The 21844-nt window shown below is 38.9% G+C and overlaps 1 protein-coding gene across 3 annotated transcripts in view; it reads left to right on the top strand.

The window, feature by feature from the left end:
- Positions 1–21844, top strand: part of EFEMP1 (EGF containing fibulin-like extracellular matrix protein 1) — a 93097-nt gene that overhangs the window by 61509 nt on the left and 9744 nt on the right. For all 3 annotated transcript variants that reach the window (XM_006868020.1, XM_006868019.1, XM_006868018.1), the window contains 6 exons: positions 3973–4095; positions 8647–8766; positions 9820–9939; positions 11354–11473; positions 18294–18417; positions 18502–18697. In XM_006868020.1, the coding sequence (XP_006868082.1) occupies positions 3973–4095; positions 8647–8766; positions 9820–9939; positions 11354–11473; positions 18294–18417; positions 18502–18697 (803 nt within the window). The remainder of the gene's footprint in view (positions 1–3972; positions 4096–8646; positions 8767–9819; positions 9940–11353; positions 11474–18293; positions 18418–18501; positions 18698–21844) is intronic.

Below are 21844 nucleotides of genomic sequence, written 5' to 3'. Positions count from 1 at the left end.
TTTTCAATAACCTCATATGCATGCGAAAGCTGGACAGTGAATAATAAGGAAGACCGTAGAAGAATTGATGCTTTTGAATTGTGTTGGAGGAGAATATTGAAAGTGCTATGGGCTGCCAAAAGAACCAACAGATCTGTGTTGGAAGAAGTACAGCCAGAGTGCTCCTTCGAGGCCAAGATGGCCAAACTTTTGTCTCTCATACTTCAGACATATTGTCAGGAGGGCCCAGTTGCTGGAGAAGGATATCATGTTTGGAAAGATGGAGGGTCAGAGAAAAAGAGGAAGATCCCCAGTGAGATGGATTGTAAATATTACAGCCTAGAAAATCCTATGGGGGAAGTTCTACTCTGCCACATGGGGTCACTATGAAATGGAATTAGCTCAGTGGCACCCAACCACAATTACACAGGATATATAAAATCACCTCTTTATCTGAGTGACAAGAACAATGACAAAGCAGAAGATCTCAGGACATCAGGAATGTAATGGGGTGGAGATGGTTTGCAGAGAGAGGTCTAAGAAAGAAAAGTGTCAGTACTGATGAGGCCTCCCTTCTAAAATGCAGCAGCTGGAGCCCTTGATCTCCCACCAGCACACACTGAGGAAACTTGCCACATCTGAAATCTAACTTTGCAATATCTCTCAGTGCTGTTATCGCTGCAAATGCTGACACATGTTCTTGACATAAAACAATAGGAATTATGCTGTCATTTCTGCATTAGCAAGTCATAAAGCTCTGAAGAATCCCCAGTAGAAATGTTTCTGCCATGTGCATATGAGAAAATAATAAAAGATGCAAAAAAGAGTAAATAATTTCAAAGGGAGATTGCTGCACGTTTACAGAGTACAGAGCAGTGTTTATAATCACTGGCTTGAAAATAATAAAATACATTTCCAAACAAAACTTTTCTAAATAGTCACAACTTTAAAACCAGGTTAAAATAATTATGTAAGTCAAGGTTTTTATAGATTATTCTCCAATGACTGGCCAGACTTCACTCATGTATTTCTCATCTCTCCTCCCTCTTTTATATAGAAAGAATTTCTATCTTTCCTACACTCAGCTAATTGAAGTCAGTATCTGAGGACAACCCTCTTTCAATCTGAGCTTCCTGCATTGTCTCATTGACCAGTGTAACTGCGGCAACTGTACTTGAAAATACAGAAAAACAAAAGATAAAACAGCATCAGGGACCACCCTCTAGCTATTAAAGCTAAATAAGTAGATGATAGATAGATAGATAGATAGATAGATAGATAGATAGATAGATAGATACATAGATAGATAGATAGACGGATATATAGATACATAGATAGATACACAGATACATAGATAGAGAGGCAGGTACACAGATAATGTCTTAAAATGTCTAGATTTCTATAAAAGAAAAAATATATATATTTATATGAACGTATTTTAATAGCTAGAGAGTGGTCCCTGGTGTAATGTATACTATACATGTACATATATATGTGTGTGTGTGTGTGTTGTTAAGAGCTGTCAAGTCAGTTCTGACTCATAGTGACCCTGTATAGAGTTTCCAAGGAACAGCTGGTGTGTCTGAACTACTAACCTTGAACCACCTTCCTATGAGTCAGAACTGACTCAACAGCACTTTATTTATATATATATATGGAGTCCTGGTGTGGCACTGCAGGATAATGCACTGGACCGCAGGATCAATTTGAACTGCAAGGTCGGCAGTTCAAACCCACCAACCACTCCTTGAAAATCCTCTACAGGGTCACTATGAGATGGAATTAACTCAAGGTACATAGCAACAACTACTATATATATCCTTGAAGACCCTATACAGGGTTGTTATGAGTCTGATCCCACTCGATGACACTTAACAACAACAGATATATTTGTTGCTGTTCAGCAGCTGGTGGGTTTGAACTGTTGACCTTGTGGATAGCAGTCCAGTATATATATATATATACACAGTTGCTATCAAGTCAATTCGAACTCATTGTATCCCCACGTGTATCAGAGCCCAGCTGTGCTCCACAGAGTCTTTAAGGCTATGACCTTTTCAAAACAGAACACCATGTCTTTCTTCTGAGGTATCCCTGTGTATCGTTCGGTTAGTTGCCAAGCACATAACCTGTTACATCACCCAGAGACTCCACACTCTATACACAGCTTCTTAAAGGAAAAGCAGAAATTGAGGAATAAATTCTAATTGTTGTTATTAAGTGCCGTCGAGTCAGTTCTGACTCATAGTGAACCTGTATAGGGCTTCTGAGGTTGACCTGCCAAACATTTAGTTCAAACTGGCCTTGCAGTTCAGTGCATTAACCCGCGGCACCACACCAGGACTCCTAATTCTAATTCTAATTACTGATGGCTTATTTTCAAATATTTTATATATTGATTCTCAGGTTGAATTGTTTGTGTATGTAGAAAAGCTGCTCATTTCTTCCAGAATATCTCCCTGGGTCTGCCACAGTTGATCTAAGAGCCCCCTTGAGACTGTCTGGGTTTTCATTTTAAATTTGTCACCTAGAAAAAAAAAAGTTTCAAGATATTTTTCAATAAAGCTGATAGTCTTCAGTTGTGAAATAATGACAAAACTGCATAGTTCTTTTACTGTGTTATTTAATTTCATAATATGGGAGACTTGAGTGAATGTAAAAGAAAGATTGCTGTTGTTGGTTAAATGCTGTTGAGTTCGTTCTGACCCATAGCAACCCTGTGTAAGGTTTCTGAGGAGCAATTGGTGGGTTTGCACCACCAGCCTTGTGGTTCAAACTGACCTTGCAGTCCATCACATTATCCTACAGCACCATACATAGACTCCAAAAGCAACATAGATAAAGCAAAATTAAATTTAATTTTTAATTTATAAATATGAATGTACATCACAAATTCACATCACATTTTGAACACACAAAAACACTTTTTTAAAAAAACAGGTTTATTATGTTTAGAAGGAGTTCTGGTGGCATAGTGGATTACAAGTTGAGCTATTAACTGTAAGGTCAGTAGTTCAAATCTATCAGTCACTCCACAGAGAAAGATGAGACTTTCTGCTCCCATAAAGCCTTGGAAACCCTATACAGGGTTGCTATGAGTCAGAACTGACTCTACTCTACTGCACACCACCACCACCATTATGTTTACACAGAGCTTTTTACCCCCTTTATTATTATTTTTTTTTTTTTTTTTACTTTTTAGAATTGTAGTTGGCCTGTTTAAGGAATATTTAGTAAATTACCCCCAGAAGAAAGATACTTTTTGAAGTATTTGTATGTTTATTTGAAACAACAGTAACTTGTCTCTCCCAGGAAAATAATCATCAGATTGAATCCTTGGCACTTTGAAGTTTGTGGTGTCTGATTTATCTATCATGTTACCCACAAGGTTGCACAAAAATAATTTGTACATCAATGAGGAAACAAACTGAAAAAATAACAACAGAAAAGTAATGTAATATTACAGTTTGATTATAACCACTGTCTGGGAAAAATTTTAAATACTTATTAATAGAAATTATCTCAAAAGCATAATGTTGGGTGAAAAAAGCAAGATCCATCAATTGAATTCTATTTTAAAACACACATAAAAGTATGAAAATGTCTCAGGAAACGAGGCATACCCACAAGGATAGTGTTACCTTCCTTGAGGGAAGCAGGTAAAGGAAAAAGGTTAGAGCAAGGCTTTAACGATATTTGAAATACTTCATTGATTTAATAAAAGTGAGCTGAGGCCAGCGTGACAGATGTTAGCATTTGTTCAATCTGAGTGGTACACACTGGTGACTATGAAATTACTTTCTGAACATGTGAAATGTTTTCTAATAAATAATTTCAAACTTTTTTCCAGATAACTATATTATAGAGTAAGGTTTTAAGAGTCAAGTAAAAATTCAATTTCTTTAAGAAGAGAATGATGGGAAAATAGAGGACCTATCCACATCATCATGATGAACTAAAATCCTTTCTGTTCTGTATGTGTGTGTTTGACAGACATAGATGAGTGCACAGCAGGAACGCACAACTGCAGAGCTGACCAAGTGTGCATCAACTTACGAGGCTCCTTCACCTGCCAGTGCCTCCCAGGGTACCAGAAGCGAGGAGATCAGTGTGTAGGTAAGAACCCCAGTGCATAAGGCAAAAGTCTGCAGTGAGCATCCTAACTGTTTAAATCTCAGGCATTCAAACCAAAGCACTCCTGTTTATTAAGAGAATTACAATTAAGTCACTATCAATCCATTTTCCATACTAGCAAGTGAGGCTAAACAGAAACAGAAAGCTGGGGTCTGAAGAGGACTGTGAATGGATAAGAAAAAATAATTGTTAATTAACAGTTTGGGGGCAACAGCACTAAAGCACAGATGATCTAGGCCTACTTGATGGGTTTATAGCATAGAATGGCAGATGGGACACAATCTACTGACTTTTGAGGCTTTGGGCAAGTTATTTAATCTTGCTGTATCTCAACATTGTCATTTGTAATATGGAGATAATAGTATCCCTTCCTCACAAGGCTGTTATTAGGAATTAGTGATTAGTCATTTAATAGATATGCAGCAAACTCTCTTTATGTTGCAAGTCTGTATCTGATGCCAGGAGTACACAACCAACAACATCCTGTGTCTCTACTTGAGGGTCTGAGACATGAGGTCCTGAGGAAGACCCAGCTCTGGCTTGTGTTATCTGTCTTCCCAGCCCCTGAAAAGTGCCCACCACATAACTGATATCTGTTGCATGTTTTTTGAATGACTGGAAGAATATGGGATTGGAAACTAGAGAAATAAAATAAAGTGTTCTGGGTACAATCCTGAGCCCAGCACTAGTGAGGAACTGTAATTGACTTCCTTTAGAAGAGTCCATTTATTTAGATCCCTTGCCACAACTCACAGGAGAATCCTTATTTTCTCTTAGGAACAGCAGGTGAGAACATGGGGACCGGTACCCAGCATCCATTTTTCCTGAGAATATGAGCTGTTGATGTTAGGATGTCAACATTGTCCGCCCCATGGGCACCTGCCTGGGTCTGCTGGCCACGGGGCTGTGCCAAGATGCTAGGGTCAGTGCTCAGCCTCTGATGAAGAAGGTATAGTGTTTGCAGTGACTAAAAAGTTGATTCCAAAAAGGATGATGTGGAAAACTCAAAGGCACCAAAGTTTTGCTCACTGTATTAGTCAGGAAAATAAGCATTTGAGGACGTAAAAATTATAGATCGGGAATTCCAAGACAGAATCAAAGAGGCTGGAACCTATAGTCACAACCCTTCCTTATATAATGGGAAAACACCTTCTTAAATTCAGATCTAATCATGTGCCTTCACAGTGTTTCCCACACTCACAGAACCAAGTCTACATTTCTCATCAAAGCATCAGCATCACCTCCCTAAAAAGATTATAGTCCAACTTCATGTCATGTATGTTATGTAGCCACATCGGGTGCCTCTAAACAAGTAGGTGTTGGAGGAGAATATTGAAAGTACCATGGGCTGCCAAAAGAACCAATAGACCCCTAATTTTAGAAGAAATGCATCCAGAGTGCCCCTTGGAGGCCAAGATGACCAAACTGTGTCTCTCATACTTTGAACATATTGTCAGGAGAGACCAGTCGCTGGAGAACGATATCATATTTGGTAAGGTGGAGGGTCAGAGAAAAAGAGGAAGACCCCCAACGAGATGGATTGGCCAAGTGGCAGCACTGATGGATTCAGGCATGGCAACAGTAGTGAGGTTGGCCCAGGATCGGGCAGTGTTTCGTTCTGCTGTGCATAAGGTTGCTATGAGTCGGTACCGACTCGATGGCACCTAACAACAACAACAAACAAGCTTTTTCCACACCAGGAAACTGGCAAAGGCTTATTCAGCTATCAAATCCCTTCTCAAGGTCACCTCTAGGAAGCCTTCTGTGATCTATCCAAGTACAATTAATCACTCCCTCCAACTTACTTATGCTTACTTACTAAACCGTAGTGAACAATTTACAAAGATTCTGCTTCTAGGTATGGCTAGTATCAGTCTCTCTCCCAACCCTACAGCACCTTCCGTCAGAATCAAAGCATCTTTTCAAATTTACAATCCCTGACAGGAATAGAGCCACCTAGTAAGCAAGGTAAGGACAAGCTTCTGTAGTGGAACCCATGTAAAACTGTCACTACAGATTAGTAAGTAAATTCAAGTAAGCCCACACTTGCTTATTGGGCAATCCACCCCTATTTGTCAACTCTTCTCAAATTCTAGTGAGGGATCCTTTTTATAAATTTTCAATCTGTTATGTTGGTGGTGGTGGTGGCATGCCATCAAGTTGGTTCCAACTCTCAGTGACCCTGTTTAGGGTTTCCGAGGCTATACATCTTTACAAGAGTAGATAGCCTCATCTTTCTCCCATGAACAATATATATATATTTTTAAATAGAATAAAAATACTGTGGTACTGTCAAATTGACATTCCTAAACAAATCCTCACAATGACTCTTTGCAGACCAATCCAGATAGTGTACGGCCAGCAGTGGTCAGCAGGCCACACCTAGAGTACAACAATGCTCCCTCTTTCCCATGTACACATTTCTACAGTTGAAATGTGATTTGTTTTTATGCCTCATTTTATACTAGACGGCAGTAGAATATAAGTAAACTTCTTACCCTTATAAACCTACAGTACCAAAACAAATGCTAGCAAATGACATTTGCTAATTAGGAAGATATACATCACTCACTCATCAAATATTTACTGAAGGCCAACTATACACCAGGTACTGTTCTATGTGCTGGGTTGTAGCAATAGACAAATATATTTTACGGAACCACACCCTTCATGGAGCTACTAGAAAGCACCAGATCATCATATAATCAAGTTCCAGATTTGACACAAATTATATGGCGATCTGGTGACACAACAGTTAGGCACTCGGCTGCTAACTTAAATGTCAGCAGTTTGAATCTACCAACTTCTCCATGAGAGACAAAACCTAGCAATCTGCTGTCATAATAACTGCAGCCTTGGAAACTCTAAGACCCAGTTCTGCTCTGTCCTACAGAGTCACTTACATGAGAATCGACTCACTAGTACATCACTGTGCTAAAATTGCTCTTAACTAGTATGACATTTCTATTTATTCAGTTTCTTAATTGAGCACCTGCCGTCCCAGGTGTTCAGAATACAACAGTGAGTGAACAGACAAAATACTTTTTAACTCCTCATGGAGAGGAGACAGATCTTACCTGCTACACGTTATAGTGGGAAAGACAGGTGATAGACCATTAAAGTTTAACATGATGGCAAGGTATGTCAAGTGCTGTGAAGAAATGCAAAGCAGGATGAGGGAAAAGATGGGGAAGAAGATGCTATTTCATATGGTGGGCAGGGATGAATTCCCTAAAGAGGTGCATTTGAGCAGACACCTGAACAAAGTAAGGAAAGAAGCCACGTGACAGTCCTCTCAAATATAACTACTATTTTATTGATGATAATAATAACTAAACTAAAGTTGTGCTGTCAAGTCAATTCCAAATCTTGGTGATCCCATATGTTTCAGAGCAGGACTGTGCATAGGGTTTTCAATGGAAGCAGTTTACCAGATCTTTCTTCTAAGGCATCACTGGGTGGATTTGAACTGCCAACATTTAGGTTAGCACTCAAGCACATCACCATTTGCTTTAGCAATAACAGATCCCATTTATTGTTACCTATGTTCCAGGAATTATGTCTGTGTTATTCTCCCAACAAAACTACCACATTGTTGTATTATTACTGATAGAAGAGGAGTTGGATGTTCTGAGAGGTTAAGACCAAACTAGTCATTGCCAGAACCTAGATCCAAACACGTACTCTGAGACTACTTGAATATGTTGTCTCTTATATTTTTAGTGATTCAAGTACCAAAAGAGCGCAGCATAAAGTTTACTTTGTTATTTTTTTAAACATAAAGCAGTGTCATAAGATAGTGTTACATTGTATGTGCACAATTGTTTAAAACTGCCCATACCACATTGGAATAGACACAAAGTGTACAGTCATGAATTAATGACATTTTGTTATGCTTCTAAGATGCTAGTCCTACTCTGCAAGTTCTCAGTTGAGTATTTTAGACTTGGAAATAATTATATGAGAAGGACATGTGCTGGCAAGCTCTGTCAGTGTGTCAGAAGGGCATCCTCAAGCTGTAACTTGTTTCACGTCCTATTCTTTCCACAGCATTTGATTTGCGCAGTGATAAAGGCTTGGCAAGCATCCCTGTGCACATTTTATCACATTTTACCCTGTGTTCAGGTCACTTAATTCTTCCCTAATTCTTTTTTTTTTTTTTTTTGTCACTTCTGTCATTATAAATAAGCTTTTAGCTTTCCAGACTGACATTTTCACATATATATGAAATTGTCTTAAGTGCTTTTCTCCCTTTAAATCTCAACCCATGCCATTGGGTTTATTTGCCACTGAATGGCATAAGCGTTCAGTCTTGGCTTTCAATATTTAATTTAACTGCAGAATGCAGACCCAAGTGTATTCAAAACACATACACCCTAAGTTTTAACAACAAAATCAAGAGAAAACTTGTTACTTTTAATATGAGGCCTTCCCTAGATGTGTTGTCTGGACAATGATCTACTGAGAACTTGAAAGCAAACAGCTGTGGATAGTCAATAACTTGGATCTGTCTTTGTGTGTGGGATCCTGTAGACATAGATGAATGCAGCACCCCGCCATATTGCCACCAAAGATGCGTGAACACGCCAGGATCATTTTATTGCCAGTGCAGTCCTGGGTTTCAATTGGCCGCAAACAACTATACCTGCGTAGGTAAGTTTTGTGGGCACTGCCATCCTGACTTACTGGTTTCTGTCCTCAAACAAAGCACATCCCACACCACATTGTAGAAGTTCCAATTTCCTATGTTCTCAAGTGAGCTGGTTTTTATCAACTTCCATGATGCAATCAGAAAGCTGAACAGATAATAGCCAATCTGTTTCATAAAATGTATCAAGATGTGAATGGAAAACTTCTTTGACCTTGGTTTTAGTTCTCTTCTGAGGGTGTACTCAAAAAAGAAAAACAAAAAAACAAAACAAAACAAAAAACTGGGGATCAACTGAAATACACAAAAACACACAAACACCAATTAGTCAGCAGTGAATGCTGTTTAACATTTAATAAATGTTGGAGGGGCCAAAGGGGTTACTGCAAGTTCATGTGCATAAACTTTCCACTGAAATCGCATCTGATATTTACATGCTGCTTCTCCTCTTTCAGAATGCAATGTCACGGCATGCAGTATTAAGATTGGCATGACATGGAAACAATCTAGTGCAGGAAAGATGCCTTTTCACAATATTCAGTGCCTCAGAGCATTGCAAAACTCTGTATAAGTCTCAAAGGCTTATGTTATAAATGTAAAGGAATTTAAAAGAACCCATTTAAAAAGTAATAAATAGCGCAGATAAATCTTCACTACAACATGCTGAGAGACCATATCAGTATGTGTGTCTTACTTGTATTAATAATTTATAGACTTGGCATTTTTGTATCTGAACAGAAACAACAACAAAAGAGATGGTGGCAAGTATATTTATTAGAAGCATTAAATTATTTTGGAAAGGTTCATCAAACATCAAACTAAATGTCATTCCTAGGAAAAAAAAAATTGTTCTGGTATTTCTAAAAAAAAAAAAATTAGGCATACGTCTGAAGTTTTTCCAACAAATATGAAACCTAAATGGATGTTTTCCAGTGAGCTTCTGCAAGGCAAAGAATTCAGCTCAGGGATTACTCACTTATCAACAGATGATATAGGTACAAAAGAGCAAGGATCTGTTTAAAGATATATGGATGTCTATATAAAACCTTTCCTTTCAGATATAAACGAATGTGATGCCAGCAACCAATGTGCTCAGCAATGCTACAATATTCTTGGTTCATTCATCTGTCAGTGTAATCAAGGCTACGAGCTAAGCAGTGACAGGCTCAACTGTGAAGGTAAAATGTTTTCCAAATGATGTGTAATAAGAGTCCAGCTCAGCAATCTCTGTGATGATGTACCTGTCTGTGAAAGCAAATTTTTATCTATGGAAATTCTGTTTCACAATCTAGTAAATCGTTTATTGCATTAGCTTTTCAGTATGCTACCAAGAGAAAAGAGAAAAAACAAAATAAGTGAAATATTAGATGTAGTGCAGGTCTAATCCTTTGAAAGGGTGCTCTCATTGTAGCTTCTCAAAGTGGGATCAGATGACTAACAGTATTGTGATCTCCTGGGAGCTTGAATGAAATGCAATATCTCAGGCACAATCCCAGAGCTATAGTCAAAATCTGCATTTTTAACAATCTCTCTGGGGAACAAGTGATTGTTGTTGTTAGGTGCCTTCCAGTGGATTCTGATACACAGGGACCCTGTGTGCGACAGAAGGAAATACTGTCCAATCCTGTGCCATCTTCACAATGGTGGTTATGTTTTGATCTCATTGTTACAGCCAGGTGTGCACATCAAAGTGTGAAAAGAGCTGATTGCATGTCAAAAACATGAAAATAGAAACCAAGAGACCTGGTCCCTAGTATTATCCCTGCCATTGAGTGATAGGTGCATTATTTAGGTTGCCTGGGTTTCACTTTCCATTTGAATAGGAAGAGAAACATTTAACTGGAGAGAGCACCCTCAGAGTCCAAGGCCTATGCATGTTCCAGTGTTAAAAAGCACCAAGACATTCCTGAAAGGGATTCCATTGATGTTTGATTTCCCTGACTTCCTCATGACCCTCCCAGCTTTATTTGGGCCAGAATGTCAGACCCCACCCAGAGAGGCCTCACATCATACTATTGTGCTCAAAATCAAATGGCTGGCTCAGAACAGCTGCCTCTGCCCTTCGGAGCAAAGTATTGGGACATCACCATTCAGAAATGCAAAGCATTCTTCCCCTTAAGGCTGAACCCTGCCAAGACATCACCCTCTCTGGAAGCTAGCATAGGAATGGGACTTGGAGTTCAAAGCTCAGATGAAGTAGGGCAGCAGAGCCACCCAATTACTGAGAAGGCAAGCATGAATCTGTATGATGGGTGGGTCTGCAGAGCGCAAAGTGAAGAAGTGTCAACTACAAATTCATTCAGTCTGTTAAGCGGGTCAGGTGAGGTCTAGGATTAGCCAAACTGTCAGCAATGATTCAGTAAAACTGATGGTAAGGAAAACTATGTGTGCTATGAAATCATAGAGGAAATGAGCTGATGTTGTTAGAATTTGTCCCTGTACTTCTTATAAAATACTGGTAACTCTAGTTCAGAGTTTGCCGTGTTTTCACCCTCTTAAATTCATCTAAAGAAAAAAAAGTTTTCTAAATCACCAAAGTAGTGATGTGTACGTTTTTTAGTACTGTGTGCTTACTCTTGTCTAATTCAACAGATATCGATGAGTGCAGAACCTCCAGCTACCTGTGTCAATATCAATGTGTGAATGAACCTGGGAAGTTCTCATGTATGTGCCCCCAGGGGTACCAAGTGATGAGAAGTAGAACATGTCAGGGTAAGCTTCTGTTTTCTCACATCTGCTGTGATGGTTAATTTTATGCTAAGCACTGGACCACAAACTCAGTCTGAACCACAAGGTGGCTGTTCAAACTCACCAGCCGCTCCTTAGAAATCCTACATGGAGTCGCTATGAGTTGGAACCGACTTGACGGCACTTATCAAGGCCTAAGGAGTGCTGGTGATTCTGTGAGTTAGATATTGGGTTGCTAACTGTAAAGTCAGCAATTCAAACCCTCCAGCCATGCTGGTGAAGAAACATGAAACTGTCTGCTCCCATAAAGATACACAATTTCAGAAACTCTATATAGGCTTGCTAGAAATCCTGGTGTGGTGCTGTGGGTTAGTGTGCTGGACTGCAAAGTCGATTTGAACCTCAAGATCAGCAGTTCAAGCCCACCAGTTGCTCCTTGGAAACTCAAGCAAGGTTGCTCTGGGTCAGAACCGACTCAATGGCACTTAACAACAAATACAGGATTGCTGTAAGTCATAATCAACTTCATAGCAATGGGTTTGTTTTTGGTAGAGAGTCTTAGTTTTTTACTTCTGTTAAGTGTTCAATGAACCAGGAAGAGCAGAGAGGAAGTAATAGGATTCTGCACCATGTTGTTGTTGTTGTTAGGTGCCATTGAGTCGGTACTGACTTATAGCAACCTTATGCACAGCAGAACAAAACATTGCCCGATCCTGGGCCAACCTTACAATTGTTGCCACACTTGAGTCCATCAATGCTGCCACTTGGCCAATCCATCTCGCTGGAGATCTTCCTCTTTTTCTCTGACCCTCCACCTTACCAATCATGACTGGTCCCTCCTGATACTATGTCTGCACCATGGAACTCCATTTTTCCACCTTGAGTTTGAACTTTCTTCCTCTATTCATCATGAAGTATGCAATTCTCATAAAGAGGGTTGCTATCATTAAGTAACATCGAGTAGAATCCAACTCAACCTTGTATAGGATTTCCAAGGTTGTAAATCTTTTTGGGAGCAAAAAGCCTCATCTTATTCCCACAGAGTAGCTGGTTGGCTCGAACCACTGACCTTGTGTTATCCTGCAGAGCCATTGTGCTCCCTGTAAAAGGGTTGCTGTTACTGTTAAGTGCTGTTGAGTCAATTCCAACTCATGGTGACCCTGCCAAGGAGCAGCTGGTGAGTTTGAACCACCAACCTTGCAGTTCACACTGGCCTTGCTATCAAGTGCTTTATCCTACAGGACTCTGCATAACAGGGGTACTCAGTGTTAATGACTTTGCTTGAAATGTAAAGTAATCAAGCTTTTTAACAAAATATAAATGATTTTAATAAAATATTGACATCACTTTATAGCTTACATAATTTCAATGATATATATATACACTTTCCAATCAACCACCAGAAAAGATTCAATTACTGAAATATTTCACCATGACTTTTAGCCTAGAGCCAAGGCTTAATATATGTGGAAGGCATAATTCAAACCATTCTCAGTTCGCTAAAACACCAAGAAACATTAGGTAGTAGTTTAGATCCAGCTACGATCAGCCTAATGTGTACTAAAAAGTGCTTGAGTTCTTTGGAGAAAACTATTGATCCAAATATAGTTAATATCTTTATGCACTGGAGCGTAAGGTCAGTTTTAGCTTCAAGGTTGGCAGTTCAAGCCCACAAGCCACTCCTCAGAAACCCTACACAAGTTCGCTATGAGTTAGATCCAACTCTACGGCACTTAACAATAACAACAGTTTCAAAACAAGAGCATTTGGGTGATCTTTGCTTCTACATATAGATGGAAGAGGCAGAGTCTATGGGGAATGCTTCAGAGCCTCTTAGGAAGTTCAGAAAACATACAACTTCTTCCCCCACCACTTATTTTGCTTGTATTTTTCAGTTGATTTAACATGGAAAAGACTACTCATTCAAGACCTAAAATGTAATTACCATAGAAAATCTAGTACAACTATAAAAGTCACATAAAGCAGTAATAGAGTAGTGGTATTTGTGCACCATGGAGTCAGTTGTGACTGATAGCTACAAGAGGCTGTAAATCTCTATGGGAGCACAAAGTCTTGTTTTTCATTCCCGAGAATCAACAGGTAGATTAGCTGTGGCCCTTGTGGTTAGCAGTCCAGTTCATAATCCACTACGCTACCAGCCTCCTTAGTAATAGAGTTGGAAGGGAAATGGTTTTTACCTTGAAGACAGAAAACTACTTGAATCCTACCTCTATTCTATTCTATCTATATGATCTTGAAGAAATGACCAAACATTGTTAAGGCCTCAGCTTTCTCATTTGGAAAAAGGAGTTGAGGAATTAAATGGAACACCGAAATCTCCTGTCATGAGTCAACTGGGACTCACAGCACCCTATAAGATAGGGTAGGACTGCCAGATGGGTTTTCAAAGGTTGCAGATCTTTAAAGAAGCTTATCACCACTGACGTAATGGTCAGCAGCTAAGTGCTAAACCGCTGCACCACCAGGGTCAAATGGAACACAGTATGTAAAAATAAAGTATAAACTATCAAGCCAAACTTCGTCTCTAATACTTCAGACATGTTTTTAGGAGGGACCAGTCACTGGAGAAGGATATCATGTTGGGTAAGATGGAGGGTCAGAGAAAAAGAGGAAGACCCCCAGCAAGATGGATTGGCAAAGTGGCAGCATCAGTGGGCTCAAGCGTGGCAACAATTGTGAGGTTGGCCCAGGACTGGGCAGTGTTTCATTCTTTGTGCACAAGGTCACAACTCAACAACACCTAACAACAACAATATGATTATTCAACTAGACTCCAACCACTAAGTATGGGCATAATCAAAATGTGGTTCGCTGCACAATGGACATCTTTATAACTCTTTCCAGGTACGAGAGATTCTGTAAATGCTAATTGGAGGAAAACATTACATATTCATGTGGTTTTACTTTCTGGACGCTAACTGAGATTTTTAACGTGAATATTACATGCACAAAGATGTTAGCTAGTGAGATAGTTTAACTAATTTCCTTCAAATCTTTAAAACAAATGTCTGTGTGTTTCTGGTCATAAATGGATTTGACACCATCATCAAAAGATGGAAGAAAATTAAGATGTAATGAAATTTTACCCACCTTTGAGTCAGAATCGTGTTGTTTTTGTAGTCTGTATCTGTTACAATTAATGGGGGGGGGGAAGGTAGACACTGAAATTGCAAATAAAGTGTCATGATATCATGGAGATGTGCAGTGATTAAGCCAGGTCATTTTTGTGTGTGAAAGAAAGTTGCATTCTTTTCTAGGTACAAAGTAAGTGCTTACCCCTACTCCAAAACATAAGCACCAAATCATTCCTTCTACAGCCCTCTCTACTCAGATAGCATACTCTCAGGGTCCAAATACTCAGGGCACAGGCAGACCTCTGAATCACAATTAACTCTGTTAACTCACAACTGAGTCATAGAATCCTATCAGTATCTTCTCCTACCTTCTGTTATGCAGACCCAGCAAGGTAAAAGTGTTGTTTGGTGGACATTGCAAAGACTCTGGATAGAAGAGCCATATGAAGTAATTCACTGCACTGCACCAATCCTTGCCAGCCTCATCCATGTTGTTGTTAAGAGCTGTTGAGTCAGTTCTGACCCATAGTGACCATATATAGGGTTTCTGAGGAGCAGCTGGTGAGTTTGAACCACCTACTTTATGGTTCAAACAAACTTTGCAATCAGATGCTTATCCTACAACATCACACCAGGTCTCCTGCCTCATCCACAGAACTAAATTAAAAATGAAAAAGTTTGGAATCGACTTCCTAAAGTATGATTCTGAGAATGAAATAATTGTTATCATTCCCACAGTCTTGCAAAAATTAAAAAACACACACAGACATGCAGACTCATTGACTATTTAAGTGCTATTAATTTCTGAAAAAGTTTCCAGAATGACTAAGGTACTGATTATACTATGTTCTAATTTAATAATAAATGAAATGTATTAAATTTCCTTTTGCCACTATTGAACGCTATGTAACAAACTAGTCTTTATCTAGTTTCCTAGCTAAACAGTACTTAGGAAACCACTGAAAGGACAAACAGGTTGCAATTTCTTTCGTTATAACCAGTCCAAGCTAAGGTAATTCTTGTAATTAACTCTTGAAAGATGCATTTTCCTAACTTCAGCCAGTTTGGAGACTAAAAGAAAATGTTTTTTCTCTAAAGACAAGGCATGGAGTAATTATCAGTTATGAGAATGAAGTACCAAAGATACCTTTGCCTAACCATGTGAACCCGAGCCAGTCACTTAACCTTTATTTGTTTTACCTCTCTGTCCAATGTAGACAATATCTTGCTCACCTATCTCCATATGGTGTGTGAGAGAAGCAAGTTGCTGAACACAGGTGCACCAATGTAGTAATAGTAGGTGATGAAAAGGATGAAAAAAAAGCAAGTTTGATAGCCTCTGCCTTTGAGCAGTGAAGCTAATAGAAGGGTTGAGACCAAAATGGAGATTTCAATAAAGCAAAGCAAAAATCAATAAAGATCCTATAAACAGATCATTTGTTGTTGTTAAGTGTCATTAAGTCAGTTCTGACTCATAGCAACCCCGTACAGGGTTGTTAAGGTGCAACTGGTGAGTTTGAACCACCGACCTTACAATTCAAATTTATCTTGCAGTCCAATGCTTATTGTACAGTGCTACAGCAGGACTCCATAAAAGGAACATATTGTTGTTGTTTAGTGCCATCAAGTCAGTTCCAACTCATAATGACCCTATATAGGGTTTCCAAGGAGCAGCAGGTGGGTTTGAACTGCCAACCTTGTGGTTCAAACTTCAGTGCTGATCCTAGAGTGCTGATCCTTTAAGGAATCCCAGGATTCCTTAAAGGAACATGTCTCTGTTGTTAAGTGCTGTTGAGTCATTCCTGACTCATAGACACCCTGTATAGGGTTTCCAAGGATGGCTGGTGAACTTGAACCACTGCCTTGTAGTTCAAACCAACTTTGCAGTGTAGTGTATTAACTCACATTGCCACACCACGACTCCAAAGTGGTATGAAAATTCAGAGAAGAGAAGAAATCATATCTCAGCTCCTTGCTTGCTCTTGACTACGTTACAGCAAGGATTCAGTAAATTATTGAATTAATGGAAATATCCAACTGTGTGAAATGATGACTTTGAAAAGGCTTATGTATATAAGTATGTAAGGGACTTCAAAAAGCCCATGGAAAAATGGAATTAAAAGATAACTGAATTTTTCCATGAACTTTTTGAAGCTCCCTCATCCATATAAATCAAATATTCAAATATAAAGAGCTAGTAGAGATAGGTATGGATGTGGCTAGAGTTCTTGGGTAGTTCTTAACATGCCCAGCTGCTAACCCAAAGGTTAGAGTTTCCAATTTACCCAGAAGTACCTCTGAAGGAAGGCCTGGCAATGTGCTTCTGAAAATTCAAACACTGGGAACTCTGTGGAGCACAGTTCTACTCAGACACAGGGGAGGCTACCATAAGTCAGGATCAGCTCAATAGCAATTGGTCATGGGTGTGGATATTCATACAGATTTTTGTTGTTGTCTTAAATGTAATGTATTTCTAGTGAAACTATTTTGGGAATTTCTAATGATCAAATCCAAAGTGAGTCCTTGTCCAATCTGCTCTATCCATAATGCTCTCTGTGCCTCCTGCTTCCTTGGTGCTGCCTTTTCCTCGATTGCTTCCCACCGCTGACAGCCCTTTTTTCCAGCTCCTCTTCTGCAGAATTCTTACATTGCTAGCTATAGGAGGTAGGAGACATCATGGCTTCATTTCTTGTGCTCTACTCACCCCTGGACAGGTAATCTACTCCCAAAGTGCCGGCTACCACATTCCAGCTAAGGCTTATTAGAAAAACCACACCTCTAGCTTTTACCACTGTTTGAAGTTCCTGAGTCAGATGGTAAACTGTCCTCTCCATACTTTTTGCTTGATGCTTTCTCTTCTAGGAAGGTCTTCTCTGCCATATCCATGAAAACCCCACATTTAACCACCCTTTGATGTTGAGTTGAAATACCTCTTCCTTCCTTCAGCCTTTCCTGGTCTCCCAGGTAGAATAATAAAATCTTCTTCCAATTTTCCAGGGTACTTATCTATCTCTTATTTCATCAGACTTTATTTTATAATTGACTGTTGCTATATCTGCAACCAAAAACCAAACCAGTTACCGTCAAGTGGGTTCCCTGGCAACCTCATGCATGCCGGAGTAGAGCCGTGCTCCATAGGATTTCCAAAGAGCATCATCAGGTCTTACTCCAAGCACCTCTGAGTGGAATTGAGCCTCCAATCTTTTGGTTAGCCACCAAGTACATTAATCATTTGCACCATCCAAGGACTCCTGTCATATGGCTGTTGTTGTTGTTGTTGTTAAGTGCCATTGAGTCAATTCCTACTCATAGTGACCCTGTACAGGGTTTCCAAGGAGCAGCTGATGGATTTGAACCACCAATCTTGCAGTTCAAACCAACCTTACAGTCAAGTGCTTTATCCTACAGTGTCACACCAGGACTCTGTCATATAGATAGTCCCAATTAAACGGTAATCTCTGTGAGGGCAGAAACAGTGTGTCTTCATTTTTATATCAGTGGGGTTAATGACTAGCATTTGGCTTTGTATTCAACAAATGAGCAATGCATACTTGGTAAAATATAATCAGATGACATTAATGATTCTGTCCTAAATTCAATATGATGAACTCGGGTCCTACTCAGTCTTGTGTGTAAAAACAAAGCTAAGCACAGCCCATCGTACCATACACCTCATCCCTGAAAACCAGAATACGCCACTTCTATGATTTACTTAGGTCAGTAAACTCTTTGACCCTACATCTCTACAGATATAAATGAGTGTGAGACCACAAATGAATGCCGGGAAGATGAAATGTGTTGGAATTATCATGGCGGCTTCCGTTGTTACCCACGAAATCCTTGTCAAGATCCCTACATTCTAACATCAGAGAAGTAAGAAAAATCAGAACTTTTCAAAATGAGAATATTTGGTCTTTACCAAGTTAAACTGGTAAATTCTTTTGTTTGTCTCTGCAGCAGGTGTGTTTGCCCCGTCTCGAACGCTGTGTGCCGAGAAATCCCCCAGTCCATAGTGTACAAATACATGAGCATCCGATCTGATAGGTCTGTGCCTTCAGATATATTCCAGATACAGGCCACAACTATTTTTGCCAACACTATCAATACTTTTCGGATTAAATCAGGAAATGAAAATGGAGAGTTCTACCTAAGAGTAAGTATCCTAAAGGCAACCCTGCCTATTGAGAAGGTGGGCAATCGCTTGTTATTTTAATTTTTATCTAAGTATTCTCAAACAACAGAAGTTAACCTTTAAAGAGTTTTCATACAAGAGGACTTCAAAAAGTTCATGGAAAAGTTCCATTATCTTTTAATTCCATTTTGTAATACACTTTTTTGAGCCTCCAGTATATGCCAAGTTGGTACAATGCCTTTATGTGGGCGTTATTTTAATTTTCTTAGTAATACTGTTAAATAGATATTAATATTTATCTCCATTCTTTATAGAGGAAAATAAAACTGAGAGAGATGATACTACACTACCTTCCCTTCTTGCTCTTTTTCTTGTTAAGTGCCATTCGGTTGGTTTCCAGTCACAGCTTCCCTGGTTGTTGTTGATAAGTGCCGTCAAGTCAGTTCTGACTCATAGTGACCCTGTGTAGGGTTTCTGAAGAACAGCCAGTAGGTGTGAACTGCTGACCTTTTGGTTCAAGTCCAGTGCTTATCCTACAGGACCACACCAGGAGTCCATAGCTTTCCTGTTGTTGTTAAGTGCCGTCGAGTCATTCCTGACCCATAGCAACCCTATATAGAATTTCCTAGGAGCATTGGTGAGTTTGAATAGCGGACCTTGCAAGTCAAACCGACCTTGTGGTCCAGTGCTTTCTCCTACAGTACCACACCCAGACTCCATAGAATCAATCAAATATCAGCTTTGCAGGCTCTAATGGAGGTGTTTTTTTGTTTTTGTTTTTTTAATGTTTTATTGTGAATTATGTGATAGTTTACATGGGAGAACATTAGCTTTACATTCATCCTATAGTATATCGTTTCATCTAATGGAGTTTTATGATGATTAACAAAACACAAACTTATATACACACGTACATTCACATACACCAAACAGTACCACAAGTCAGTGTTTGTTATTTCACTGTAAGCAGAAAAAGTCCTTTTTGGAGAGCTTTTCAAAAATAAATTCCTGGACCCTAACCAGAGAAGCAGCGACATCAGAGATGGAGGCAGAAGTGGTGGCATGGAGAGATGAGAGCCACTGAGGACTCTAAGCTCATGGAAAGAGGAAGGCTGTGTGCTGGCAGCCAGGAGGCTGGCTTGCAGATGTGCCCTTTGGCTGTTTACATGATTATATATTCCTGAATGTTTTTGTGTACATCAAAAAATAATAATAATAAGACAGAAGGAATAGAAACAAATACTGTTCAATGAGGATGCATTGAGGGGATTGTAATCGTTGCAATGAAACAAAACACGATAGGATGAGTGCCAAACCCATGTTCTCCCATGTAAACTATCACTCAATTCACAATAAAAGCTTTAATAAATAAATAATAAAATTCCTTACTGTTACATTTACAGGATTGTTCACATTCACATCAAAATTAAATCCCCTATGTCTCTGAGAAGCACCTCCACTCCAGACCCATATATATCATGCAAACTTCCAACCAAACATTGAGGTCAATTTTGTCTTTTCCTTCTCTTTCATTATCTATATCACAACCTTCTTTGAAGTCTGCCATTTCTTCCTTTACATTTTCTCCTGGGATGTCTTAGGTTCTCTAAACCCTTGCTTAAACTGTCTCTCTTCATCTCCCAGTTCCCACCAGTGGCTTCCTAACTGATCTCCCTGACTCCAGTGCCTCAGCCTTCCAGAGCCCCCTGCTAAATATCAGCAAGTTCATGTCAGGTTAAAACTCTGACATATTTTAAATATGGCTCACCACTTCATATGAAAACGATGGCACCCCACCAAGCAGTTTACAGGGTTACCGTAACTGTTTCATGCTAAGGATGTTATTCATCCAGTTACAATTTTCTCAAAACTCCTTTGGGCACTCTTCATTTTTAATCAAATTTTAAAGTCAATATTTCATTTTCAGAATAGGAAAACTAAATTGGAAAATTCATGCTTGTGGTAAAGTTTACAGATTGCTAATGTTTATACATTTATCCTAGTCTTTGATATATTAAGTTCCCTTCCAGCACCAGAGTTATGTGACTATTTCTTTGCCAGTAAATTAGAAATGATTAATTTCTTATGACCAACTTCTGAAGAGAAGAACCCAACCCAAAATATAATCTATTAGCACTCTTTTTTCTAAAATGAAAGAACAAGTTTCTTTAATATTTGATGTGCTGCATTTGACATATACCAGAAATTTGTAAGAAGTTTTCTTTAATTATATATTATATAGTTCAGATAATGTCCATTTAATAATTCTAGCCCAAACAAGTAACATTATTTGTAACTCCATGAAAAATAAATAGGTTCATCTCAAAATCTTCTTTTAAAGTAACTTCCCATTATGAACTATAAGTTAAGAAAATAAACTTTCCTAGCAGAATCAACAAACAGTTAAAGTTTCAACACATTTTTCCTTTGCAATAAACCTGACAGTTTTAGTTATTTTGAATTTATATCAGTGCATTTCTCAACTCAACATTTTCCAAATATAAGTGCTGACAGTGTTTTCCCCAATAAAAATAATTGAATTCTTTTCTCATGAATGAAATAAAAGATTGCAATTATGACCATTCCAGAGTTAAATCATTCTTAATTATTTTTAAAAAATAAAAGCTATTTAAAACAATAAAAATAGACATTCAAGGCTATTTATTTCATATTACATAATTCAAAAAGTTGGTAGATCAAATCCTACAAAGTTTCTTAACTGAAATTCCGCTTGTACACAGATCTCTTAGTCGTACTAATCAATAAGCATATCTTACTCACCTATCCTGTGCTCCACCCCATGTGCCATGGTCCATGCTGGAATGAATGAAAAAGACACATCAGGGGTAGTCCTTGATGTCAAGGAGCTTGGAATGTTATTGGAGGCAAATGTTAATGTACTCAATTTTGTGCTTACTTCCTTGGTTCAAAGACCTCAGAGAATTCATGTGAGCTACTGTAGTGGATTACGAGCTGAGCTGCTAAGCCCAAGGTCAACAGTTCGAATCTACCAGTTGCTCTGTAGGAGAAAAATGAGACTTTCTGCTCCCATAAAGATTTATAGCCTCAGAAACAATATACAGGATCATTATGAGCTGGAACCAACTGCATGGCACATAGCCACCACCACTACCACCAGAATAATCAGAGGTGGTCTTTTTTTTAATT

The sequence above is a fragment of the Chrysochloris asiatica genome, unplaced genomic scaffold (genome assembly GCF_000296735.1).
Source record: "Chrysochloris asiatica unplaced genomic scaffold, ChrAsi1.0 scaffold00114, whole genome shotgun sequence".
Taxonomy (NCBI): domain Eukaryota; kingdom Metazoa; phylum Chordata; class Mammalia; order Afrosoricida; family Chrysochloridae; genus Chrysochloris; species Chrysochloris asiatica.
This window is presented reverse-complemented; position numbering and strand designations above follow the sequence as displayed.